The sequence below is a fragment of the Lepus europaeus genome, chromosome 13 (genome assembly GCF_033115175.1).
Source record: "Lepus europaeus isolate LE1 chromosome 13, mLepTim1.pri, whole genome shotgun sequence".
Classification (NCBI taxonomy): Eukaryota; Metazoa; Chordata; class Mammalia; order Lagomorpha; family Leporidae; genus Lepus; species Lepus europaeus.
The window spans coordinates 26921296-26948051 of NC_084839.1; the positions used below are offsets into that span (position 1 = coordinate 26921296).

General features: G+C 53.0%; 1 protein-coding gene across 1 annotated transcript; it reads left to right on the forward strand.

Moving 5' to 3' along the window:
• Window positions 1-2911: 2911 nt before the first annotated feature.
• LBH (LBH regulator of WNT signaling pathway) lies at window positions 2912-26756 on the forward strand. The gene is made up of 3 exons (XM_062209200.1): window positions 2912-3118; window positions 5637-5739; window positions 26263-26756. Exons 1-3 carry the CDS (start codon window positions 3093-3095, stop codon window positions 26449-26451), a joined length of 318 nt encoding a protein of 105 aa, XP_062065184.1. The 5' UTR covers window positions 2912-3092; the 3' UTR covers window positions 26452-26756.

Consider the following 26756-nt stretch of genomic DNA (forward strand, 5'->3'; position numbering starts at 1 on the left):
CCCTTCCCCTATCTCCCTCCTCAAGGTCAGCCACCTGAGGCCCCTGAGAGCTAACCGAAGTTCCCGGCTTCACCGCTACTGGGCTAATTAATGCAACGCTGTCTTTTTTGGAAGCCAGAGAGTAGAAAAATGTAGGACTACATTACCAAACAGATTCAGGTGGAGACTTTTAAAAATTAAAACAAATAGTTAGCTACAGGTTCTGCACACCATGGCACAGTTGCAACTGAGGTAACTCTAATAAGAGTTCAAGTTCATTACCTTTATTCCTCTTTTAAAAAAAAATTATTTTAGGTGGGAGAGAGAGGGAGCTGGGTAACTGGACTTATGTGATGCTGGGAAACAAGGCAATTCTGATTTCACCTGGATTTTCATAGAAGCAGATTCGCATCTCAACGTCGCTGCTGACTTCTTGGCCAACGCAGCTTAAGATGCAGTGTCGTGGAGTGGAAAGAACACTGCCCAGCAGTCCGAGGCCTGTGTTCAGGTTCCATCTGCACCCCCTAATAGCCTGTCGACCTTGGCCATGCCATTTAATCTCTCGGATGTCTTCTCACCTGTAAAATGAGAAGACAGGACTAGGTGATTTGGAAGGTCTCTTTTAGCTCCAGGGTTCTGGGGCTCTAAGTAACTTTATTCGCTGGCGTTTCTGTTTCCTCTTGTATTCAAAGGCAGCAGGGATAGAAACCTATTGCATAGAGCGTTGGTCAGTGTGCAGGTTAAAATACCGGGTCTCTCTAGAGAAGCAAAGGAAAGCAGTGAGGCCGAGCAATGGGACTGAGTGGCACCTCTGAGTGGCAGGCCCAGGCCCACCGCTTTCCAGCCCTGCGATCCTTGGCACGTCTGATAACTTATTTTAGCCTCAGTTTGCCGGTCTGTGGACTGGGGACTGCTTCGTTAACCTTATCACACTCTTGAAAGCCAAGATAATGAAAATGCTTTGAAAAGGTGCGGGCCATTATGTAAAGTAGTAGCAGTATTGAGAAAGGGCACACTAATTATGGTTGCATCAGAGTTCAGCATAGGGCCTCCTGGATTTTCAAACGAATGGATGTTGCTCTAGTCCCAGAGGAGAGACAGGTTTGAGGTCCCAACCCAAGGCCCATTTTCCATTCTGACTTCCTGACGGAGGTGAGATTCAGCTACAACGGCATTCACACAACGTTCCGCCAAGAGGGGCCTCTGAGAGTGACCCTAAGGAGTTTTCCCAGGGGTTACTTCCCAGCCTCTTCCGGAGCCGGGCGGTGTGACTCTCAGGCTCAGGTGTGTGTGTGTGTGTGAACCTGTGTGGGGAGGGGCAGGCGGAGGTCAGCTTCCTGAGTTGGGAAAAGTGTCACAAAGCCATCACCACAGATGAGTGAAGTGGCTCTACCGCCACAGCCTTTCTGCCCAGCCCCTGCTGGAGGTGGCTCCTGGGCAGAGCTGGCAGAAGGCTTCGCCCTGCTGGCCCCCGGGGGCCTGGCTCAGCACCCTCCTCGGAGGGCCCTGGAAAGTCCCATCCCGGAAACCTGCACTCCCAGTCCTGGCTTTGCCTTTCCCTGCCTGGACAAGTCACACCCAGACAAGGACGTGGAGGGTATAAAAGGCACCCACAGGCCCCCTGGAAGCAGGAACACCTCTCTGCAAAAGCTCCCCCTCCCCCTCCAATCGGGACATCAATGCGAGGGGAGCGAGAGGCGGCTCCTGGCAGCACTGATGGATTTCTGGTTTAGTGCGTGGGAGCCGTGGGGGTGGGGGGTGCTCCTGCATCTCTCCGGTAGAGGGGGCAGCTAGGGGCTTGTCAGGAAGCAGCCGCGTTTCTGGGTGTAGTTTTTACTCCGGTTGAATACAGGAAGGGCTGACGACAGCAAAGCTATCAATTGTGTTTTCTTTGGGTTGGTTTTGACAGGGGGCACTGATGGAATCACGAGGGTCCCCTCCCCCCGCCTCTGAGGACCCTGCCCCTGCTGATCCCTTCCCATTCATTCCTGCATCTTTCCCCCCTGAGACGTCTGTGTTCCCACTTTTGAGCACGTACACAGGGGTTCAATATAGTTCCTGTCTTGCCTTCCAAAACCGCCTGTCTTCAAAGCAGATTTCATATTGCCTAGTGTTTGAAAACCGCCCCTGGCGTCACGGCCGCGGAGGCCCCCCAGTGGCCCAGCCGGGCTCTCATCGTCCCGGCTCTGCAGGCTGCGCCGCTCGCCCGCCTGGGAGGCGCGGGACCTGTTCGTCCCGACCCCCTTTGTGGCGGCTGTCACGCAGCGAGGGACTGTTTCGCGCCGATCTGGGCGCCGAGGCTCGTGGGGTGCGCTGGTGCGAGTGCGCGTTCCACAGCGGAAAGACCCCAAGCCGACAACACATCCTTTCTCCCACGAATCGGACGCTTTTCGGCTCGCGGCAGCCGCACAGCCGCTCGCACAGCCAGCACGGGGGGGAGCAGGGACGCGTCCCGGGCGCCGCGGAGAAGCCTGGTCCAGGTGTGGATGCCGAAGAGGGGGCCCCGAGGGCTGGGCCAGGTCTGCGAGCGCGGACCGAGGCTGAAGGAACTGCGCCCTCCGCCGGCGCGGAGCGGCCCCGGCGATCCCGCCCGCTCAGCCCGGTCGCCTCGGAGGGCCCCGGGGGTGCAGGGACGCGCTGCGGGCGCCGCGCTGACATTGAACTCCAGCCCGAGGCGTGCGTGTGTGCGCGCGTGCGAGTCGCGGGGAGGGGCCAGGCCCGGAGCTGCAGCAAACCACGGCCCTGGGGGAGCAGAGCCGAGCGCGTCCCCGAGCCGCCGCCCGCCGGAGCTGCGAGCGCCCAAGCCATTCATGATTTTGGTGACGTTATTGCAGGAGTGGGCGAGGGGGCGGGGCCTCTCGGGACCAGGCTCCTCCCCCTCCCCTATAAATGCAGCCTCCCGGGCTCTTTGTGGGGCCGGGATCGCGGTGGTGAGCGGGGAGCTCAGCGCGCTCCGCCGACGCCGCTGGCAGTGGGGCTGTTTCTGGACGGCGGAACCGCTTACGCCCGGCACCTCGGCCGCCTGCCGCGCCCGTCTGCACCCGTGTCCTCTCCCGGGACGCGGTGACCATTTTTCAATCACGAGGGCGCGGGTCAGCCTCCCCTAGGACTTCATGTCTGTATATTTCCCCATTCACTGGTGAGTACCCGGTGCCCGCGGCGGGCGCCCGTCTCGCTGCCGTGGCTCCGGGGCGAGTGCAGCCGGGGGAGTGCGCGCCCCGCGCAAACCCGCAGCCCGAGCCCGTGCAGGAGTCAACGTCAAGGTTGCGAGGGTGGGGGTGGGGGGAGGTGGCGCTGAGAGCATCCAGACAAAGGAAGTGAACTCGGAGCGCTCTGTGGAGTGACTGCTGGAGGGCGTGTGTGGTGCGAGCGGTGGCGGCGTCGAGCCAGGGGTTGCCTCTGAGCCCCCCTCCCAGCACCCCGAGACCCCCTCTCTGCGGAGAGCTGCGGGAGGCGCACGCCCCCCTGGCGCAGGGGCTCCCGCTCTGCCGGGCCCCTCCCCTTTTTTCTTTTTGTTTGCATGCAAGTCTCGGCGTCGAGGCTGCAGCGGGGCTGAGCTGGTGCAGCCGCCGCTTTTGCAAAGCTCGGGCAGGGGGAGAGAGACGCCCTCCCCACCCGCAACCCCACTGAAGCCACGAACAGCAGCGCCCCACGCAGCACACTCTCGACCCCTGCTCGCTCCGTGGCCCCCCAAACCCGCCCAGCCTTCAGTGCCGGTCTTTGCTGGCGAGGAGCCGCCCTCCCCGAGCTGGGCCGAGGGGCGGCGGCGGAGGTTTGCCCCCGGCGGGGGACCCGGGTAGGGAAGGGTGCGGAGGGAGGCCCTGGCTGCGGGGATTCGCGCGCTGGCCGCTTCTTCCTTCCTGCGCTGGGGTTGGGGAGCAGACCTAGGGGCAAGCGCCCCGGAGCGCGCCCGAAGGTGCGGCTGTGGAGAGCCAGGCCCCGGGGTCGGGGTTCGGCACCCTGCGAGAGGAAACGGGCTCAGGTCTCGGGGCGCCGTCCTGCCGAGCCTGGAAACCGGGAAGTTCACGCTTCTTGCCCCAACTTTTCGGGGCCCGCGCCAAAGCCTCGAGTGGGGACCGAGCCCCCCTACATCAGAAGAGCCCTCTCCTGCTTGGGCATTCCTCTGGGAGGGAGGGGTGCGGCCCGGGAAGAGACTGTGCCGTGGGGGTCCTGGCCCCGGATCCAGTCCTCTGCCACATCCTCCCTTGGTCTCTCGCCTCCGCCCCAGCCTGCCTGTGTTCAGAGAGAGGACTGAACTCTCCGCGCAAAGTAAAAATCCCCCCACCCCGAAACTCATCCCGGCCCCCCACCCCCACCCCCACCCCCATCCCGCTCCAGGAGCCCAGGTGCCCCTGCACCCGGTGGTGAGGGAGCGGCCAGGTGTCCTGTGGCTGGGGTTTGCAGCCTGTTGGCCACTTTTCCCCTGTGGTGGCAGAGCCCATCGGGAATATTGCCCCTTGTGAAATTGAGGTTTAGGGTCAGCTAGCTGATGAGCAGTAACCTTTGCAACCTTTCCCCTGAGACCTCAGCCCTTCCCTTACCTGTGAGACACCCAACATCAACATCCCAGTAACACGCGAACACAGGACACCTGTGACTCCCAGAGATTCTAGGACCTGTTCTGTATCACTCAGCTCTTGAGGGGCAGCACCCGTTGCTTCTGCTCCCAAATCCAATGCAATTTCTCCGCTGTGTGTGAACCTTGCGAGGAGTCTGGCGTCCCTGTTCCCTTAGGTAGACTCCCTCTAAAGCCTGCCTCACCTTTTCACACGTAGGCAATGGTGAAAATACTGGGTGTTGTGTAGCCGGGACCCGGGTCTGGGCTGTATATGTGGCATAATGCACATAGGGTCCTGTGTGTGCCCAGAGCTGGTGCTAGGATAATGAGACGTTTGTATCCGGCTTACAGAGTACAAAGCACTTTCACATGTCAGCCATTGGTGGGCCAGCGTGGCCCCTCTGGAAATTTCCTTTGCAATCAGAGTCCGGGTATCCTTAAGGCTTTTAATCCAGGGGATGTTTTTCAAGCTGTGAGCTTGCAGCTGCCGTGGCTCGGGCTGGAGAAGGGGGTTGGATGACAGATGCGGACCTTGCAGAAAAGCTGACCCCTTGGGGCTTCCAGTGGGACATTTTGCCAAAAGGAGCACCAGAGAGATGGAGAGAAATGTAGGCAGGGGGATTCGTGCAGGGCTTTGTTTTCCCGAGGCTGACCTGTTACCATTATTGTGTAATTATGATTTGCAATTTCCCTTTGGAAAATTCATGAGGGTTATTTGTATGCTTAGTTGGAGGGGAGAGGGAGACCTGGCTGGATTGGTTTTCATATAGACAGAGAGATCAGCTGTCTACTGTTTTGGTTTTTTCCTAGTGCTGTCACTTAAAGGAAACCCAGGGTCACTCTGTGCCAGGGGTCTCCTGTGCAGGAGAGGAGGGCGACGGCGGTTTGCCAGGGGCAGTGGGCTTTGTCCACTGGTGCTGGGAGCCCTGTTGCTGTGGGTTTGCAAGGCACTTCCTCAGAGCGCGCGAGCTTGTTTTTCTGCGAATACCTCTCATCCTGTCTCCAGACGCTCCCCTGATCTCGTGGCAGCGCACGCACCCGAGAGGAGGAACGTGAAAGTGCCTGTGTTTGCTGACTTTGGGTCTGGGTTTCTTGGCAGCCCTGACTATCTGAGATCGGCCGAGATGACCGAGGTGATGATGAACACCCCATCCATGGAGGAGATTGGCCTCAGCCCCCGGAAGGACGGCCTTTCCTACCAGGTAGGTATGGAAGTCCCGCTGACTCTTCACATGGTTTCACAGCTCTTGCTGCGGATGGAGGCAGACTTGCTTTTGCCTCCAAGTGCCACTTGTAAAGAGCTGTGTGATCTCAGCAAAGTCCCCGGATGCCAGTAGGCCTCAGTTTCTTCATCTGTAAAATGGGGCAACAGTAGTCTTCACCTCATGGGATCATGATGGAGCCACAGCCTGGTGAGAGGCGGTATTGAGGCGGTCATGGCTGTTGATTAGCCGTCTGGCTCTGTGCACTCCTCCATTCACAGCAGCAAAGGAGGACGCACTTTGTGTGTTTCAGAGCTGCCTTCCCAGCCATGCTTTAGGCCATGGACACATGGCTGTGAGGAAGGATGGTGTCATGGGGCAGTGGCTGGAGCTGCCCAGCTCTCTTCCTAGTGCTGATACCTGGCCAGCTGATTCCGGTAATGTTCCATCTCCTTAGAGCTGCGGAGTTGTTTCCCCATGGGTGTTGCTGCTGGAATCTGACTTCGGGATCCCAAAGCATAAGGACCACAGAAAGGAGCCAAGGCCCCTTTGCACCCAGGCCCCACTGCTCTTGCTGGCTCCCCGTGCCTGGCAGGAATGGAGCATTATCCCTTACCTCTGGGGCTGTGGACAGATTTCGGATTAGCAGGGAGAATTCCTAGGCTGTTCAGTTTGGGGGAGGGAGCAGTTTGTTTTTAAGGGAAGATGTTGGGGCCAGGGACACGTGTAGGGTGACTGGCCCAGGAGAGACAAACGAAGGTGTGATGGGTCCATGCGCCAGATGCAAAGTCCATGCCCAAGCACGTTGCGTGTCACCTTATCCACCTTCGCTGTAGCTCCCCCCGGGGAATGCTTGCCCTGGTTCGTGGATGGGCAAACAGCCTCAGCCAGAGCCAGAGACTTGGGTCTCCAGCCCCAGAGCCTTGTTCTGCTCGTATACCCTGTGTCTGCTCCTTGGGCTGCTTCTTGCTGGAGTCTGGGCTTGCTCTGGTGGGTCCTTCCTCAGAACTAACCGTTCCAGGGGCGTTGACTTTGTAAAGAAACAAACAGAATTCTGGGGCGGGTGTTCTGGGGAGAGGCTGGTCCAAGAGAGCCAAGGAGGAAGCTCGGGTTGGGGGCCCGACTACAGGGCAGCTAGGGTGGGTGGGTGGAGCTCCAAGAAGCCGCTTTGTCTTGTGTTGGTGCACGCAGGCCCCGTGTAGGCTGGAAAACCAGGATTCTGTTAGCCTGCATGGGCCCAGGGGGTCAGGGGAGAATTCTCGAGGTTGGTTTTATGCCCCACCCCCCTGTGCCCAGAGTGGGTCTGAGAAAGGCAGCTGAGGGCTGCACAGCAGGTGGAAATGTAGCGAAGTTTCCTGGCTCACCAGCTGGGCTGTTTTTGGATACCAGTTTCCAAGCCACTGAGTCAGACCGAATCTCTTGGTGGTTACAGGTGAGGTTTCCTTTCAGTTCGGGTTAGATTTCCACCACGGAACCTTCCCTAACTCAGTCCTCACTCTGTCTTGTGTGTGCCTGTTACATTCTCCCAGGACCAAGGGCCATCTTCCCAGACCTTCAGGTCCCTGTCGCCCTTGTCTGGGCCTAAGTGTTGGGGCAGGCGGCGATGGAGGAAGGGTGAGGTAGGGCTGCAGTGGCAGGAGGAGAATGAAACCACCTCTGGGCTCCGGAGATGTCTCAACACTGCTGGGCAAAGTCCCTAAATCTGGGGTTGCTGCACTGGGGGTCCAGTTCGCACAGCCTCTCGGGAAATCAGCTCTCCTGCCTGGTGAGGGCCACGGAGCAGTTCCAGTGTCCTCCCTGGAACTTCAAACCACAGTGCCACAGGTGATTTCCAGAAGGTCTCTGGGGTGCTGGTTGACAAGAAAGGGAGAGGTTGTAGTATCCGGCCACGCAGCATCTACTGGACATTTTCTGTGTGTGACCTGCTGTGAGAAACCAGCATCCACATACACACCTGGACACAGGCAGTCTGGCCTGTCCAGGTGAGGGGATACAGAGGCTGTAGTCGATCTGGGTATGGGTGATACGAAAGCAACAGTCAATCCAGGTGTGGGCAATAGGAAGTGGTGGTTAATCCAGGTGTGGGTGAAAAGGAAAGTCAGTCCAGGTCTGGGTAATACAGCAGCTACAGCCAATGCAGGTACAGATGATATGGAAATGGCAATTGGTCCAGGTATGGGTGACACCAAAGAGACAGTCCAGGTACAGGTAATTATGGAAGCGACAGTCAATCCAGGTGGAGGTGATAAGACAGTTAATCCAGGTACAGGTGATGTAAAGGCTACAGCCAATGCAGGTCTGGGTAATGCAACAACAGCTACAGTCCATGCAGGTACAGCGGATACGGAAGTGACCGCCCACCTAAGTACGGGCAGCAACACTGACATCTGATGGAGTGTAAGAAGGCTCAGAAGAGGGAGGTCAGACTGGGGCTGGTCTTTGAATGAAAACCAGGACATTGAGAGGGCAGCTTTATCTTGTGTGTAACTTTTCCAAAATCCCTAGACTGGCCCCTGTGTGTGCCAGGTGCGGGGCCCTGCCCTCAGCTGGTCTGACAATGATCGAATGACAGATGCTGTCTGGCCTCCCTCAAAGCTACTTCCATTCAATTCAACACATTCCCACCAGAGCTCTGGGGCTTGGCTGGGCCCGGCCCTTGGCTGGAGCTTGTCCACTGTGCATGCTGGGGCCCGGCTCGGAGCTGGGAGCGGAGGATCTTGGAGCCATGTTCTTGGCTTGACTCCCGAGGATAAGAATAGTACATGGCTTTTACTCAGACCTGCTTTTCCAAGGGATTGAGAGTGGGAAGGAGACATCAATCCAGACTTGGCAGATGAAGTACAATCCTGGGCTTATGAAGTGACCTTGGAACAAGGTCATCAAATAAGTGGTCCGCTGGATTTTGGCCAGGATGCTCTCACCTTGCATGCCTGCCGACAAGGAAGCCTTCCTGATTTCTTGGTGCCAGATGTGACCTTTTCCTCAACACCAGTGGCATTTTGTACTTTCCAGTGATGCCAGGCTGGGCTTTGAGGATGCGGGTCCTGCCTTATCTTCCCCTTGCCCAGGTCCTGGAGGGCAGGAGGTGGCTTATTATCATCTTTGCACCCTTCAGCCACCACCCAGGGTGGCTGTGTGCTCAGTGCTTTCCCAGAGCAGATGCTAAGTGGACAGTGGTTCTTGCAACGCAGTCTCCTGGTTCTGAAGCCAGCACCTGCACTTCTGCCCCAGCCTCCTTAGGGAGCTCCGGCCCTGCTTACCCAGGCCTCAGGTAGATGTTTTTTGATCTGAAAGATTCAGGCAGACCCTGCATATTGCCCATTCTGTGAGCATCTACAAAAGTCAGCAGAACCTGTTTTGTCTTGCCTCCCATCTGTGGAGTCGGTTCAGAGTGAGTAAGATCCCAAGTCTGCACATTCACTTGGCGCGAGTTACGACGCCCCACGGGCTGGGCTAGTAAATGCTTACTAGAAAGTCTGAGCAGTCTCGGGCAGGTTGTGGGCAGCAGCCAGCGTGGAGCTGGTTGGGGGTGGGGGTGGGTCTCTCTGGTGACTGCGCTGCACCTGGGACCTCCGGGGTCTGTTGTCCAGCACCGTCTTCCTTTCCCACCTGCTGGACCCTGCTCCACATTGTGCCTGATTTGGCTTGGGCTCTGCATGCAGAAGGATCCTGGACAGCTGCCTGTGGGCACTTGTGCTGCCACTGCCTGAGGGGCCCTGGGACCCTGGCCTTGCCGCGTGACTTCTGCCGAGGCTGCACGCTTCCGCCACCTTCCAGAAGGCCCAGACACAGGTGCAGCTTCTGCATTTCCCCTTGAACCCCGCTCCTCCTCCAAGCACCTGGATCAGGGCTGATACCTTTCTCCTTCCCACAGCTCTTGAAATTCCTCCCCGGCCCCTCCCCTCTGCCCTTTGGATCCCCTCTGCTGTGACTCTTGGTCCCATAACCCCTGCCCAGGAGGGCTCTCCTTCCCAGGGAAGCCAGGGAGGATGCTGTGCGAACCAGAAGGTGTGATCCCTCCCCCCCCCCCCCCCCCCCATGCAGTGCTGAGGCAGGTGCACTCTCTTTGATCGGCAGAGCTGCAACTCCCCAGAGCCTTCCAAGGAGGAGCCAGTGAGATCCTGGTGCTCTGGTGGAGGGATGCGGGCGTGGTGGGCTGACCTCTCCTCCCTCCACCCTGTTATTTGCCTCTTGCAGTCTGGGAGCCTCAACTGCAGCCCTGCTTCGCAGGGTTGGCAGGACTCCCAATCAGCACTTGCTCTTCACTCCCTCTCCCCTGAGCCGGGCTCCCGCATGCTATTCCTCCCATGTCGAATGTGTGTTGACACACGGGATGGGTTAAGCCCTCAAGCCCGGTCCTGCTCAGAGTCACGCCCCCTGCTGCCCACCAGCCCCTGTTGGTGAGGCCATTCTGGACATACCAGCTACATTTGTGTCATGTCCTCGAGAGCTTGGGAGGCCCTGCTGAGTGGCGTGCAAGTCCCTTGGTCATCAGGAAATCCTGTGCACAACTTCAGCCTTAAAACCTGCAGTCATCCCCGGAGAGACATACAGCTGAAATTCCAGAACACTGGGCAGGAGACATTGACTGCAATGGCCTGAGCATTGTGTATCCTATCCCTCTCCTTCCCTTTGCTATGAATCTAAAACAGGCCTCTGGGGCCCCGGAGCTCCGGGCTCCTCTGAGTGACATCGGCCTGGTCTGCCCGTGCTGCTCCTGTCTGTGAATCCTCCCCTCGCTGTGTCCGATCAGGTCTGCCTTGTGTGAAGACACAGCTCCTCCCCTCCCTCACGCAACGCTTTGACAGCAATGCCATGTTCCGCACAGTGGGAGGCCCTGTAGAGGGTCCCCTGTTCCCCTGTGTACCCCAGATCATAACAGCGAGTCTGTAGCCTGGCCAAGGAGAGAACAAGCATTCCTCACTTCCCCAGCCACGTGCTGCACGCTAGAACCCACAGCCTGGCCTTCTCTCAAAGGGTCTGTGTTGGGCCTGCAGGCTCCCTCTGCCAGGGGCCATGTGTTCGCCCTGCCACAGAGCCTCGGGCTGTGTCTCAGACCGCTCTTTGTTCCTGCAATGCTGGGCACGGTACCCTATAAACAGTTGCTTCATGAGCACGGAGTGCTGGACTGGGCCCTTCCTCTCTCCTTTTCCTGCCATGAGAACCACCCCCTTTACCTTGGCAATCCCATAGCGTGGATTTTTACAGGATCAGCATTTTTCAGTCTCCGGCGTTGGAGAGAAAGAAGGATTGTACAGCTCAGGAGAGAGAGGGGTGCGTTTGGGTGGCAAGTCTTGTGACTGCAGCCAAGAGCTATTCCTGGGTGTCTGGTGAGTGTCCTGGAATGATCTTGCGGGAGTGAGTGCTGAAATAAGCCTGGGAGGATGTGAAGACAGGCCCTCATTCACACAGAGCTTAGACTTGCTGGGGCCCGGGAGCTGCTATGCTGCCTCCGCCGGCCTCTTGCCTTGCTGCCTGTCCTGCCTGTGCCCCAGGCCTACCTCAGAAGGATCCCACATCAGTGAATCCACCCCCACCTCCACGCCTGCTGCTCCACTCCTCTGCAGGCACGGGCTCATGCTGAAAGAAATCTAATTTGCCCCAAGTTTCTCTAAGCTGTTGTCAAGCTGGCATTTTGACCTTGAGCGTTTTGAGCCCCAGTCCCTCCCCACTAGGCTGCATTGGTTTGCACTGTGCTTAGCTCATGTCGGGCAGACCATATAAGAAAGGCCACTTAGCATTTTTGCTGAAACAGTAGCAATGCTTGCTTTTTGGCCAGAAGTTTCATTGGAATCAGCAGGAAGGAAGGTTCTAGATCTTTCACATAATGTAGAGAGGCTATCACATATTTAAGTTCAGAGGAGGTTTGTGTCTAGGCCTGGCTTTTTCCTAACTTGATTTGGGGGAAGGGGCAGGGGGTTGTTCTCCAACAGAATTTAAAATAGACTTTGATTTCATCATGCATCTATTCTCGAGAGCTCAAAGCACTTGTCCAACCTGGATTGAAAGATGTCCTTAGCTCTCCCAAATTCCTAAATATCTGTTGTAGACACAGTCCTATGTGAGGAGACTTCAAAAAGTTCATGGAAAAATTGGAATTAAAAGATGTTTATTTTGGTGCAAAAAATTTTTGCAAACCATGTGTAGATTTTTCATCCTACAAATGTTTTATAATTGTGAAAACTCCTCTTCTATAAGCTCTGTTTTGTTCATCTGAGAGGCAGAGAGACAGAAAGAGATTGACAGAAATCTCCCATCTACTGGTTCACTCCTGAAATACCAGCATCGGTTGGCTCTGGGCCAGGCCTCAGCTGGGAGCCAGCAACTCAGTCTGGGCCTGCCACTGGCAGAGACCCAACTGCTTGAGCCATCACCTGCTGCCTCCCAGGGTGTGCATTAGCAGGAAGCTGGAGTCAGGAGTAGAGCTGGGACTCAAACCAAGGCTCTCTGATGGGATGCAGGCTTGCAAAACAATATATATATATATATATATATATATATATATATATATATATATATTTAAATTTATTTATTTGAAAATCAGAGCTACACAGAGAGAGAAGGAAAGGCAGAGAGAGAGAGAGAGAGAGAGAGAGAGAGAGAGAGAGGTCTTCCATCCGCTGGTTCACTCCCCAATTGGCCACAATGGCTGGAGCTGCGCTGATCTGAAGCCAGGAGCCAGGAGCTTCTTCCAGGTCTCTAATGCAGGTGCAGGGGCCCAGGCACTTGGGCCGTCTTCTACTGCTTTCCCAGGCCATAGCAGAGAGCTGGATTGGAAGTAGAGCAGCCAGGACTAGAACCAATGCCCATATGGGATGCCGGCACTGCAGGCAGTGGCTTTACCCACTGCACCACAGCACTGGCCCCAACCCAAACAATATCTTAATCAATACACCAAATACCTGCCCCTAGAGTGTCATAATTATGAAAAAGTTTTCCCTTCCCTCCTCTGTGTTAATTCATATTTTCAATGATCAAGTATGTGTTTTATTATCTATATATTTACTTTTCAAATGTTTAAAAGTAATACAGCCTAGGGCCAGCGCCGTGGCTCAATAGGCTAATCCTCTGCCTGTGGCGCCGGCACACCGGGTTCTAGTCCCAGTCGGGGTGCCAGATTCTGTCCCGGTCGCTCCTCTTCCAGTCCAGCTCTCTGCTGCGGCCTGGGAAGTGCAGTGGAGGATGGCCCAAGTCCTTGGACCCTGCACCTGCATGGGAGACCAGGAGGAAGCACCTGGCTCCTGGTTTCGGATCAGTGTGGTGCGCCGGCTACAGCGGCCATTGGGGGGTGAACCAATGGAAAAGGAAGACCTTTGTCTCTGTCTCTCTCTCTCACTGTCTAACTCTGCCTGTCAAAAAAACAAAAACAAAAACAAAAAAAAGTAATATAGCCTATTGTGGAATTTCTATTTTCTTCTTGACATTTTTTCTTCTCTAGTAGTGATACAATCAGCATGTACATAAATCACAACAATTAGTGTTTTAGCATCTTTTGCCTTTATTTTCCAATGCACTTACACTCTTACATGCCCATCATGTGCCTGCAATCTTAGCAGCATTTAAATCATCAGTATCAGGTCTTTACAGTTCATCTTAAAAATGCTCCCAGGGCAAGTGTTGTGGCACAGTGGGTTAAGCTGCCATCTGGGACATCCATATCCCATAACCAGGAGTGAGCCTTGGCCGCTCTGCTTCTGATCCAGCTTCCTGCTCATGCATCCTGGGAGGCAGCGGATGATGGCTCAAGTATTTGGGACCCTGCCACCTACACGGGAGACCTGGATGGAGTTCTGGGCTCCTGGCCTTGGCTTGACCCAGCTCTAACTGTTGCAGGCATTTGGGGAGTGAATCAGTGGAAAGGAGATCTCTGTCTCTCTCTCTCTCTCTCTTCTCTGCCTTTCAAGTAGATGAAAATAAATGCTCCAAAGCTATCCTTTTAATAACTTTACAGTATTGTAAACCAAAACCCAACTTATTTCATTATCCTCTAATTGCTGAAACTTTTAGTTCCTATATTTTTCTCATATATATAGTTATAATTTATATACAAATAATATAATAATTTATATAGAAATTTTAGGTATATCTTTGTGCATGATTTATGAGATTCTTAGGAATAGAATATCTGAGTCAAAACGGGACAGGGTAAGTGTCCATGTGTTGTGTGTTTTCAGTATACACTTGACCTTAGCCAAAAGACCAACAAGAAATTAGATGTTATTGTTATAAAGGTAATATTTATTTTAGTGGAAATTCAGGAAAATGAGAGAAGTACAAAGAGGAAAAAAGAAACCTCCATATTCCTCTCAATGACACAGTTTGATACGTTTGGTTTCAGTATTCTTAATGCATTTATATTTAAGAAATAAAATTGATTACACCATGTATGCTATAGTGAATCCTTTTCCCACTGAATATGATGTTGTATTCATGTTCTTGTCATTTGATTTTCTGTATAAAATTGGGTTTCTTCTTGTTATGCACCATTTATTATTGCTGAATATTTAGGTTGTAGAATATTTTGTTCTTACAAGTAACACTTTCAACATCATGTTACATAAATCTCTACACGAGTCTGGTTTGTTTCCTTGGACTAAATTCCTGGAATTATCATTACTGCCTCGAAGAGATTCGACATCATCAAACCTCTTGATTATACAGCACTTAAAAACAGAAAACATCGATAAGAGAGTTGATCAAACTCTGAGCCCCCAGCAGTGAAAGCTGGAGCAAATAGAGTCAGGGGTGTGAGCTCTACAGAGGGGATAATGGAGGAGCTGTAGGGTAGAGCCAGAAAGGTTTTTGTTTATGTTGACGTATTTAGGAAATGTGGTTTTTAACTGGTTATTGAGCATGAAAACAACAATTGCTAATGCTTACCCAGCATTGCTAGATAGCTGGTGATCATGTACCTGACACACCTTCGGGATGACAAACATGTATGGGTCAGCGATTGCTTTCTTTGTCTCCTTCATTCTCTTGATGACATTGGAGAGCCATATGACCTTGAAGCCCAGTGACATTGCATTGGGCTGGAGAACCACAAAGGTTAGCAGGATGCATTCCTGGTCCCAGAAACATCTTGGTTCTCCTGGGCTACCGGGTGTGGCTCGTGGGATGTGCATGGTTGAGGAATACTGCTTCCCTGGAGTTTAGGGGCTGAGCTGTACATCCTGCGAGTCTTGGGCTCAGTGCCCAAGGGGCTTCTAGCCAACGACTCTACAAGACTCCAGGGGCTTTGTAGCACGAAAACAGCCCAGGCCAGTGTTCCAGAGAGGTCCACACACTCCTGGTGGTTTATGAAGTTAATTTAGGTGTTAACACAGACAACTTGAAGAAGTTTGTGCATTTCGATGGTCACACCTATGGCATGTAATACAGGTTCTCTATTTGTGGAGTGATAGAATTTCAACACACGAGTGAAGAGAAAATGTAACATGTATGTGGATTTCACAGGAATGATGTAGCCTTGCAAGCACAGGCTCCACAGTGTGGCTCTTACAGGCGACATCCCTGGCGTTACCCCGAAGGAATTTTTTTGTTGCAAAGTTGAGTGTGTCCTAGATGGAAGCATTATTAAAGCTCAGCTAGCACTAAATTATAATTTCTGTATTTCTCTGGATGTTTGTTCCCTCGAATGTGGCACTTTAATTATCAGGATCCTTCCTGGCTATTTTCCTTGGCACTTTGGGACTGGAGATTTTCATGCCAAATTACTTCTTCGTAACGCTTCTGTGTGTCCACCACTTCCCATCTGAACAAAGCCTAACGCAGGAGCACAGCTGCCCCTGGGGCGCCCAGAGACTTTCCAAGAAACGCGTCGGCGGGCAGAGTTTTCAGGAACTCCATTTCCACATCTTCAGCTCCCTTCTGCAGCTTTGCTTACATTCTCCCGTTTCCTCTTCCTGCCTTTCCATGGCGCTCACCCTGTTTCCTCTCCACAAGCGAAGGACCTGCCCACCTTCCCAGATCTTTAAAGCTGCCTCCCCCAAGTATAGAAACCCTAGGAGCCTCAAACAAGTGGACTGTTCCAAACGTAACTCTCTAGGAAGCCCCATAAATCATCCATCTATCATAGCGAGGAACCAAATCAATAAAATTTTACCTTTGTGTTTTGGAACTATTTCTGATGCATGTGGCTCTCAGAGCTGCAATAAGCCAATCTAGGATTGTTTTCTTTCATTAACAAAGCCTTACAGTCATGGGACATTTTTTTATAATGTTAATTTATTTACATAAATGAGTCTTTTTATTGCAGTGGAGTAGAAAAAGCTAGTGACTAAAAATTTTAAAACATAAACATTATATTAAGAAAAAATTCTACAGAGAAGTAGAATGGAAATATAGTCTCAAATAAAGAAAGGAATAATCTAATATTTGACTTGAGCTTGTTCATGGTTTTTTTATTTATTTTTTTATTTTGGACAGGCAGAGTTAGACAGAGAGAGAGAGAGAGAGAAAGGTCTTCCTTCCCTTGGTTCACCACCCAAATGGCCGCTACGGCCAGCTCAGCTGATCCGAAGCCAGGAGCCAGGTGCCGCCTCTTGGTCTCCCATGCGGGTGCAGGGCCCAAGCACTTGGGCCATCCTCCACTGCCTTCCCGGGCCACAGCAAAGAGCTGGACTGGAAGAGGAGCAACCGGGACAGAATCTGGCGTCCGGATGACTAGAACACAGGGTGCCAGCGCCGCAGGCGGAGGATTAGCCTAGTGAGCCACAGCACCGGCCAATCCATGGAGCACATTTAAGAGTGCCATAAAGGTATCATTTTAAAGTGTTAATATTCATAATATATCAGAAGGCGTAGCACATTCAAAAAGAAGGAATAGTTGTTCAAAATTCTTTTAGGAAGGACACAAACAGAAAGCTTGGAAAACACAGACATTTACATGGTCCTAAGAATCAAAGCTGTGGCATCATAGCATCTCAGAGTGAAAGGGCAGCTCCAAGATTGGTCCAGGCACCTTGATGTGGTTGTCCTCCTCAGTAGCATGATATTGGGTCACTCAGGTGTTCTGTGGACACTGCCAGTGACACCAGGCTCAGAACTCCTCTGCACGGGGGGTGAGCGTTTGGCATCTCCACTGGGATGCTTGTGTTCCATATCGGAGCACATGGATTTGAGTCCTGGCTCTGCTTCCGATTCTAACTTCCTGCGAATGTGCACCATGGGAGCCATCAGGTGATGGCTCAAGTGCTTGGATCTCTGCTGCCCATGTTGGAGATCTGCACTGGGATCTGGGCTCCTGGCTTCAGCCTGGCCCAGTCCTGGCCTTTGCAGGCATTTGGGGAGTGAACCAACAAATGGGATATCTCTCTGTCTCACTGCCTTTTGAACAAGAATAATAAATAATAACAATAATGCCCCAACACAGAGAAATTATGGGTTGAGAGCCTGGATAACTACTTTCTAGTCCTTGCCTTGCTGTTCTCTGTGTGATCTCAGCAGCTCACATCAGCTCTGCAGGCCTTGGCTTTCTCTTGTTAGAAAGTTGAATAGTGGGGTGAAGTCCTCCATCCTCGACCCACTGAGGTTAAACACCTGCTTCCCTTCCTCATTTCATCCTCGGATTTGCGAGGACATCGTTTGTGATCTCAACAACACATCCAACACATCCGCCTCTAGAGTTTTAAAATATGAGGGTGCTTCAGAAAGCTGGTGGAGGAGGGAGTAGAAAGATAAGTCTATTTTGGTGCAAAAAATGTTCAAAACCTAGGTGTAGTTTTCTTATAATACCATTTTCATAAAGTTTTTGAAAGCCCTTTGAATGCATAGATTTCAAATTTTTCTGTACCAAAATAAATTTCTCTTTTCGTTCCATTATGTATGCGTCTTTTGAAGTACTGGCTGTTGTCTTTCAGACTGGACTTACAAGGTCGTCTTCCTAAGCATATTTCTTTTTCTCCAGGCCAATGGTTCTCGAACTTTTAAAATCTCAGTCCCTTTTACATTCTTAAAAATTATTTAGGACCACCCAAAGAGCTTTTGTTTATGTGGAGTAAATCTTTTGGTATTTATTGTTTAAGAAATTAAAGCTGAATTTTTAAATCTTATTAATTCATTTTGAATAATAAAGCCATTGCACGTTAATATAATTTTTTTTTGTATAAAAATAGACATGTTTTCCAAAACAGAACAAGTTCGGTGAGAAGAGAGGTGCTGTTTTACATTTTCTTGCAAGATGGTTTTATGTCTGGCTTAGGAGATGTCTAGACTCTCATGTGCCTCTCTGGCCACTCTGTTGCCATGTGTGTTGAAGTAAATTCAGAAAAGCTGGCCTGTGCAGACCTGTAGTAGAGAGGGAAGAAGCATTTTCACAGTGTTGTCAGACATTTCTGTGATACTTCACTAAACATCGGCTCAGGGGTTCTTTTTGATTGTCAGTGATAATGTGGTATCTGAAAACTTATGAACACCTTTTTTATGCTCTTCTGTTAAAATCCATTAGCCTGTCTTACACATTGAGTGAATCTTTTACCTGTGCTGGGTTTTCTGGGTAAGGCACTGATCATTTGGAAAATGTGAGTTCCCCGAGTGTGCAGCTCTTCCAAGGGTTGACACATTTCATCATACAAAATTTTTAAACAATCACCTTGGTTAATGGCTCCAGTGGACACGTCAATGTCTTCAAGTATTAGGAAGCTGTCATGCTCATGGTGGCCAATACAAGTTTCCCAGAATTCTATTTTTCGCTTGAAAGCTCTATTTTTATCACAGGTAACAAATACTATCAGTTACTTGCCTTGAAGTGACAGACATAGTGTGTTCAATGTTGAGAAAATGGCTGCTAAATACCCAAGTCGGCGTAACCACGATTTGTCGGCCAGTCGTCCTTGGGGGTGAGAACGGTGTTCACGCATCAAGAGGCTAGTTCAGCCGCCAGCTCAGTGCCACCAGTGCTTGTCCTCAAGGCGCCCGCTGCACGTCACTGTGTGCTGGCTGCCTTTCCACTCCACCTACCACACATGGAATCAAGTGTCTGGGTCAATATCTCATAGGTACGAATTTTTACCGCTTTATCAAGGACATCAAGACTTTGTTTTCATTTTAATCATGAGCGTGACATGGTGAACAACACAAGGACAACAAGCACACTTTGTAGCCCCTGAAATAATTCTTCCGAAGGTGCCAGCAGCAAGACTCAGTGTCGTTGTGTCATTGGTGCAGTGCCCATACAGTGGGAACTGCATATAACAGCTTAGTGTTCTTATGACAAAATTCTAACTCCATGGATACTCTCTCCCTGAAGGGATCCCGAGATCCCCTGCTCTAGACTGAGAATACGTTTGATGAGTGCATGACAGCTCCTCGGTCAGTGCCCAGGGGCTTCATTGAGAGGAGTGTAGCTCTAGGAACAGGGAGAGCCCTGCTTGCTTAAGTTGTTGGCATCAGTGCTACGACTGGGATCAACTAAATTCTCCAGGCCTTCTGCAGGAGTGAACATCAGGCAAAGCTTCCTGTTTGGGGGGAACTTTTTTATTTTAACTGCCGATGGGTCATTAGCTGATGGGTCTCACTTTGGGGTCAAGGTGAGCCGGCCTGGTGGTGTGCAGAGGCGGTACTGACTGAGAGCCAGGCAGGGCTGCCGGCAAGGCCTCAGAGACGGTACAGGTGTTTGCACACCGGGGTGGGTTGTTTTGGAAGCCATGTGGTAGGAGTTAGGAAGGAGACTCTAAAGATGGGAAGGCATCTTTTCCCTTCTAAAGAAGACCAGGCAAAGTAGTCACAATTTTAGTTTCCAAAGCAAAGAATGAGGGGATGGTTGGCACTGGCCTTGAATGTCAGTGGCAAGGTGGTATGTGAAACCTTTTCAATAAACCTTATGTGCTCTTAAGTTAAAATGGAATTGCCTGCCTCCTCTTTGACGTGGATCCTGGGGGGCTTCCTGAGAGAGACAAGGTGTGTACGTGGGATGTTTGTGTAGTGGCAATGGAGCTGCAGAGAGAGAGAGGCCTCTGCGGTGCCTAGGAGCCCTGACTTCTTTCAAGAGGGCATTGATGATGCAGTTGGTGAGGCACCCGCTGTGAAATCACCTATTCCAGATGATTGCAGTCTCTTCTCACCGCCCCCAGAGACCTGAGAGAGTTCTCTAACCTTCCACAAGCCTCATGGATTCACTGGGCCCAGAGTTATCAGTAGCAATTAGCACTAATGAATTGGCGTTTGGAACTCCCGGCTTGCAGGATGGGTGTGTGTTTGAGAGATGTTTATGAAAGATGGTGTTTATCCGCAGGATTTCCTTTTCTTTCAAGTTTCAGGGCTGGAGGCTTAAACACCTTTGATCCAGAGGAAGGAGGCCCAGCCGTTGTTGTAAAGCCCCAGATCCCTACTCAAGGCCCCTGTTGGATTAGAGGCACCAGGGACGGGCAGGAGAGGGTGAGGTGGGCGTTCCACAGCCCCAGTCCAGGGAGCTCTGAGCGAGTGGAGCATCTGAGAGATGGGCAGGGAGCCCTGGCCACTGGGTAGAGACAGAGACTGTTCATCCGTCCCGGAGTCCGGCCAGTAGCTCCCCTGCCCTTCCTCCAGTCCTGTCTGTTTTACCATCTGCACTTCACTTTGCGAAGTCCGTAAAATGCAAGTAATCATAATAAAATTATAATAAAATAGCAGGAGGCAAGTATTTCAAAGCCGGCATTTCTTGCCTGCACATGGCGTCGTGGGGGGGGGGGGGCGGGGCAGGGTTTTCCTGTGCACTGGCTGCTGTGCAGGATGCAGGGGGAGATCTGCCCATTGTTACAAGCCAGCCCCTCCTAGGAAGGAATAAACACGTAAGGCCGATCCATTGTTGTTCTCCAGGAAAAATAAGAAACCCAGCGTTTGGGAGGCAGGAGGGGTCTGACGTACCAGGTGCAGGGCCTGCGGCGTGAGGGAGGAGGTGTGGAGTGGGAAGACCTTGGGCTGCAGGGCCATCCCTGGGAGATCTAGGGGTTCTGCTGCAGCCGACCTGGCCCACGCCTTCAGAGAGGGAAGTGGGGAGGTCACAGCCCTTCCTCCAAAGAACCTGGCCTAGGGTTTGTGAGCACGAGCTCAGGAGAGCTGCTCACGTGCTCCTGTCCTGGGCTGCAGCTGTTGGCTTCGCAGGCCCGCCTGGAAATGCTCCGTGGGGACCCCAGCTTTGCGGAATGAGAGCCAGCATTAGGAACTGAGAGTTTATAGAGCGTGTTCACACATACCTGTGCTTGATTCTCTGCAAAGCCCACAGGATCTGAATTAGCATTAATCCGATTAACCTGAATTTACAGATGAGGTGAGGAAGGGGCTGGGCCAGACGTCCGGGGGACCCCCCCCACCTCCTCTGACGTCAACGTCAGCACCGCGGGACCGCTCCAGCCACGTCTGTGAATAAAGGCGTCCTCGCTTCAGCCGGAGGCAGTGAGGTTGAAATGACCACAGCAAGGTCACAGAGGCAGTCAGAGATGGGGGCTGGGCAAAAGCCGGCTCTTCCAGACTCTGGGCTGCCTGTGGGTGCAGCTGTTTTCCATAGCAGCCCTGGGGTTCTTTTCTCCTCTGTGCAACTAGAGAGGGCAGGGGCTTACTGGGCGGCTTTGTGCACAGAGCCTGGGGAGGTAGCCTGCTTATTTCTCTCGGACCCTCTGCCCTCACCCCCCAGCATTCCTCCTTGCTCGGTTCCTCCCCAGCTCCGGAGCTCTCAGCTTGCATTAGCCCTTTGTGTCCAGTTAACCACCTTTCATCTCCTCCACCTGCCGGTGTCCGCTTTCCCCATTAGCATTAGCATCTCTCGGTTCTGTGCCGTGCCCTCTGCCCTCTCTGTGGTCAGCTCGGCTGTTTGTCAGAGCTGCTGGCTCAGGGATGCCCACACAGGGCAGGGCGGCTCCCGCCAGAATCGCTCACATTTTCCATGCCAGGTGCCAGTCCTCCCCTCTCCCCAACCCAGAGGCAGCCAGGTTTAGGTCACCTGGCTTAGAAGCAGACAGTTGATAGCCAGGTCCCCAAATTGGGGCTTTGGAGGCCCGGTGTTGCCTTTCAGTTCCCCTCCGTGGGTGAAATGGGAGCCGATTCACGGGCAGTGTTTCCACGTAAGCATCAAGCCTGCTGACAAATCCCTCATCACCAGAATGAGGCCTGCCCCAGGCTGAGTTCTCAGGGGCCGCCTGTGTCGGTCAGGTCACCAAACACCCCGAGTCGGCCCAGATGGGCCTATTTTCATCATCGTCAGGCTTAACCATCCATCCGATGCCATAAGTAGCCATTTACATTTATATCACATTTATGTTCATATGCTACTTATATATACATGTATGTTAACAATATTTGAATATGATTTAAAATGCCAGCCATGTTTTAAGTGCTCAATAGCCATGTGTGGCCAGCAGTTGTAGGTATGGGATAGCACAGACAAGGCTACCATTACTGCAGAATGTTCCACTGAACAGCACGGAGCTAACCAGCCACAAACTCTGGCCTCTAAACTGCATCACACCAGTTGCTGCTTTCTAGATGGTCCTGAAGCACCCTTGACCTTTCAAGTCAATCCACGTGCGTTCCTGAACCGTTGGGGCTGGCTGGAATCAGAGGCCACCTGGCAAATCTTCCCTCTGAAATTCCCATCCATCCCCAAGACCTGCTCTTCCTGTGCAGTGGGGCCTGCTGGACCCAGGATGATCTTGGTGAGCAGCTGTTTGCCTTCGAGGTTCAGACGTCCACGTCCCACATAAAAGTGTCTGGTCTGAGCCTTGGCTCCACTTCCAATTCCAGCTTCCTGCTGGTGTGCACCCTGCAAAGCAGCAGGTGGTGGCTCACGCAGTTGGGTCCCTGCCAACCACATGGGAGACCTGGATTGAGTTCCTGGTTCCCGGCTTCCACTTGACCCAACCCTAGCTCTGGCAGGTACTTAGGAAAGGATCCAGTGGATGGGAGCTCTTTCTGCCCACCCACAAGTTAAAGATTTCATCCTATTTGCAAAGGAGGGAACTTGGTGTTCCTTAGTGTCATAGCAGCCAACAGTCGAGGTGGCCTGGTGTGACAGATTGCAGAGTGCAGTGTTGGCAGGGGGGGAAGGCGTAGTGCTGATTGATCTCAGCTGGGGGCGGTGCTGCCAGACCTGCCCCGCCCTGGAGTGCGAGTGGGAAATGCCTCCTAGAGGCTTTTGATACAGAAGGAAAAGGTTTTGTTGTGTTGTGTTTGAGCTTTCTGCAGTCCCAACAGAAGGGACTCTGTCGGGCAAGAGGTCTGCCAGAAGCAGTTTCTTCTGGGGAGGGGGCAGTTCTTTATTCTCGGCCAGTTCCTGCAGGCCAGCAGCGCGCCGGGCCGCCCGGCCAGCCACCTCAACCCTACCCATCATGCGCGTGGCGAGCTGGACTCCAGTCCTTTTTTCCACAGTCTCTTCCACCCTGCAAATTGTAGTTGCAACCTCTCATTTTTCTGCTGCCTAGATGATTAAAAAGCATGACTTAGTGGAAAAATCTTGACCTCCGTGGGGTCAGCCTCTTAGGCAGCTGTCGGAGATAAGATTGTGCCGGCAAGATACTCAGCCACATTTTGCAAAGCTTTCTGTCTCTTTGAGAGGAAACCAGAAGCTGTTTTGGTTCTGGGTGCTTTTTATTTGTTTTTGGAGAGAGCTACAATTTTCAGAAGCACAAATGGGTAGAATCTGATAAAATCTCTCAGGGGAGGGCGAGATTGATTATTACAGTGATTTTTAAATATACAGTTAACAAGCTTTGTAAAAAAAAAAATTGTTAATGGTGCCTGCTTTGAGAATTTGGGGGTCAAAGTTCCCTGGCAACTGAGCCGTACCAGAAGCTCAACTCAGACTTCCCTCTGGGGACTTAAAGGACCTAGTGGTGCAGCTCTCGGTAGGAGAGGCATTGTTTGGAGCTATTTTAATGACTGTGTTCCTTGTCCCTTGCTTGGATAGGGGACACACACTGCAGTCTTTTTGAAACGGTGCCAAGGAAGACGCTGGAATTTGAATTTAGCTGATGTCCTCAAAGCATTTTGTCATCCTTGTGTTTGCCAAGAACTTGTACCCATCTCGTGGGACAAGCTGCCCACACCATTCCTGGAAGGGGGAAACTGAGGCACGGGGAATGCAAGGACTTGCTGTCATAGGGAATGAGGACCCGTGTATTACCAAGTGAACGCCTCAGCCGACAAAAGACTGACTTCCAGCCCGAAGCAAAATCCGATGCCTCCCACCCCGGTTGTCCTCTTCCTCCTCCTGCCGGCCCGGCCCTGCTTCTCTCCCTCTCCCTCTCCCTGGGCTTGGTGGTCATAATTCCAATGTCGCTTTTCACCTCTTCCAGTCATGAGGCCCACAGGCAGGTTCAGCCCTAGGCTGGTGCTATCAGAGGAAGGAGGCAGGGGCCAGGAGCTGTGCAGGGCCCGCTGTCAATCTCCTTGTGACATCGCACTGCTCTGCCTCGGGGCCCTGAAAGTTTAGGACACGTTCCGGACGGCAAACTCATCTTTTGAACTTGGGTACCCAGACGCCCTTCCTGGTGCCTGTAGTAGCTAACTCGGCCCTAGAGTCTCCCTCAACCTGCTTCGTCAGCTTTCTCTCTGTGAATTGCAGACATTGACCCAGGGGCATCCCTATATTTTTCAAAAGGCACGGGTTCCCCAAACCGCAGAGCGAGGTTTGAATACCGGCTCAGCCATGTGACCGTCAGAGTCCCCAGGGTCTTGTTGTCCATAGGGTGGCAGTGAGGCTGCAGCAAGTTGGTGTCTAAAAAGCTTTGTCACCTCTTCTCTGCCTTCCAGTCTGGTGTGCCTTGCTCCCTCCCAGAGCTCATGTTTGGGACGCTCGCCCCCAGGGAGGGACTCCGACCCCACAGAAGTGAGGAGGGGGCCCAACCAGCCCGCCTGAGCCGCTCCCCACACAGCACCTGCCAGTCTGTGTGCCCGGCGTAGTCCATGGCAGAATCCTTGGGCTGGCTGCAGCAGGTGGAGAGAGCCCAGAGCCGGGGTCAGCTTCCCCAGCCGCCTTTGACCCACCCTGGCCCAGCCCCTCCGTGGCTTGTTTTCTGTCTGGCTGCCATTACAGTACGTTTTATGAGCCTTGTTAAGTCTTTAATGATTCCTGGTTGTGCAGCTGGCTTAAGGCTTAATCCCCAGCAATAGGCCTTTATTGGATAAATGGTTAATAATCACTCGTCTGCAGGGATTGGGGTGACGTCACAGAGGCCCATGACTCCCCGAAGCCCCACGTGCCTGTGACGTGGTCAGAGTGTGATTGGGCCGGGCAGCATTGCAGGGGGCTGGGGTGCAGTAGGACCAGCACCCTCAGAGCAACATGAGAGGTGGAGAGGCCGGGCTCGTAGGAGAGCATTTCTTCCACCTGCTGGTTACGGACGACACCTGTGGGCTGCCATGGGTCTGTCTCTATTGAGGCAGCCCCAGGTTCTCTCCCCATGTTTTCTCCTCCCACCCCAAATCTGGCTTTCCTTTCTTTGGCCTTGAAGAAGCTCTACAGCCTTGGGCCAGTCTCTGACCCCTGTGGGCCTCAGTTGCCCTTGAAGTTGCTATGTCTGGGATTTCGTGAGCCCTGGCATTCTAGACAGAGGCTCTCCTCTCCAGCTCTCGGATGTGTCACCGCGGGCCGTGGGCTGTGAGTGGCAAGGGACCAGCAGCCCAGCAGATTAAACACTTAAGCTGCTGGGCAAAGAATTGGGTCAGCTGTGGCCACAGGGCAGTGCACAGTGCAGTGGGAATCCACAGAGCAGACCTGGCCCTTGGTTTTATAGCCTGGCTTGAGGTTTCGGCCAGCTCCAGGCAGGACACACAGTAGGTATTACAAAACGCCACTATGTTGACAAGACCCTGGAAAGAACTGCAGACTCTTCCAGGCGTTAAGCCGGCGAGAGGCTGGGAGGTGCCTGCAGGTGCAGAAGGTAGGAAGGATCTGTTCCCAGCTGATGGACTGTGGCTGGCGGCTATGCCTCTGTTTAATCTTTGACTTTACAATGACACCGGGATCATTTCTCACCCTGAGGGGCTGCGTGGGGTCGGGGCACAGGCGTGGAAGTCAGACCACCCCGGGTTTGAGTCCCATTCCACCCATCACTTGTTTCCAGCCTGTATGGTCTAGGACACTCAGCCTGGTTAAGCCAGGGAATCTTTGCGGTAGCATCAGCAGCACCTGTGTCCGGCACGGCCGTGCTGCCTGTGAGCACCTGCTAGCCAGCTCCTACTGGCCACACTGAATGCCAGGGCGCCTCTTTTGTGCTATGGCCAGCTGCAGAGATGTGACTTACTGTGATGACGTGATTTGGAAGTCTTTTATGTGCAAATAAAAGACTACAGTCACTCCCACCCGCAAGACTCAGTGGCACTGCCCCCAGATGTTCGGCTTCAAGGGTGGGAATCAAAGCCCGGCCTTGGACTGTTTCCTGTCTTGTCCTAGCCTAGACTGACTGCCCAGGCTCCAGCCTCAGACGCACCGCAGCAGCCGCGGTGGGGGGGGGGGGTCCCTGGCCGACCCCGGCGCATGCGTGGGAGGCGGGTATTGCACCTCGCTCTGCAAACGCGGACTGACCGGTGCCCGCTCTGCTTGCCTTCCAGATCTTCCCCGACCCGTCAGACTTCGACCGCTGCTGCAAGCTAAAGGACCGCCTGCCCTCCATAGTGGTGGAGCCCACAGAGGGGGAGGTGGAGAGCGGGGAGCTGCGGTGGCCCCCCGAGGAGTTCTTGGTCCAGGAGGACGAGCAAGACAACTGCGAAGACACAGCGAAGGAAACCAAGGAGCAGTAGGGTCGCTGCGGCCTCCCGCGGGGCGGTGCCCGCCGGCGGCATCGGTCCCTGAACTGTGTTTTTCCCATCGTGGAAGGCGAGCGTGAGCCCCGGTAGTTCTGAAAATGTCAAAGGAGGCTTCCGTTTTGCACCTGCGTCTCCCCGAGTGGGTTTTCTTTCGTCTTTTCTTTTTCTTTTTTTGAACTGTGGCGAGCAGTGGAGCCCTCTGACAACTTGCAAGGTCTTCTGAGAAAGGAAGCTGCTCAGAGCCGGGGTTTGGGGTGTGGGCGAGCGATCGTATCCGGGCTCCGGCAGCCAGGGGCGGT

Bases quoted from the DNA above. Each gene is read 5' to 3' on its own strand.
- LBH (XM_062209200.1), top strand. From the start codon at position 3,093: ATGTCTGTATATTTCCCCATTCACTG. The intron at 3,119-5,636 runs GTGAGTACCCGG...GTTTCTTGGCAG, and splicing joins GTATATTTCCCCATTCACTG to CCCTGACTATCTGAGATCGG. The intron at 5,740-26,262 runs GTAGGTATGGAA...CTTGCCTTCCAG, and splicing joins AGGACGGCCTTTCCTACCAG to ATCTTCCCCGACCCGTCAGA.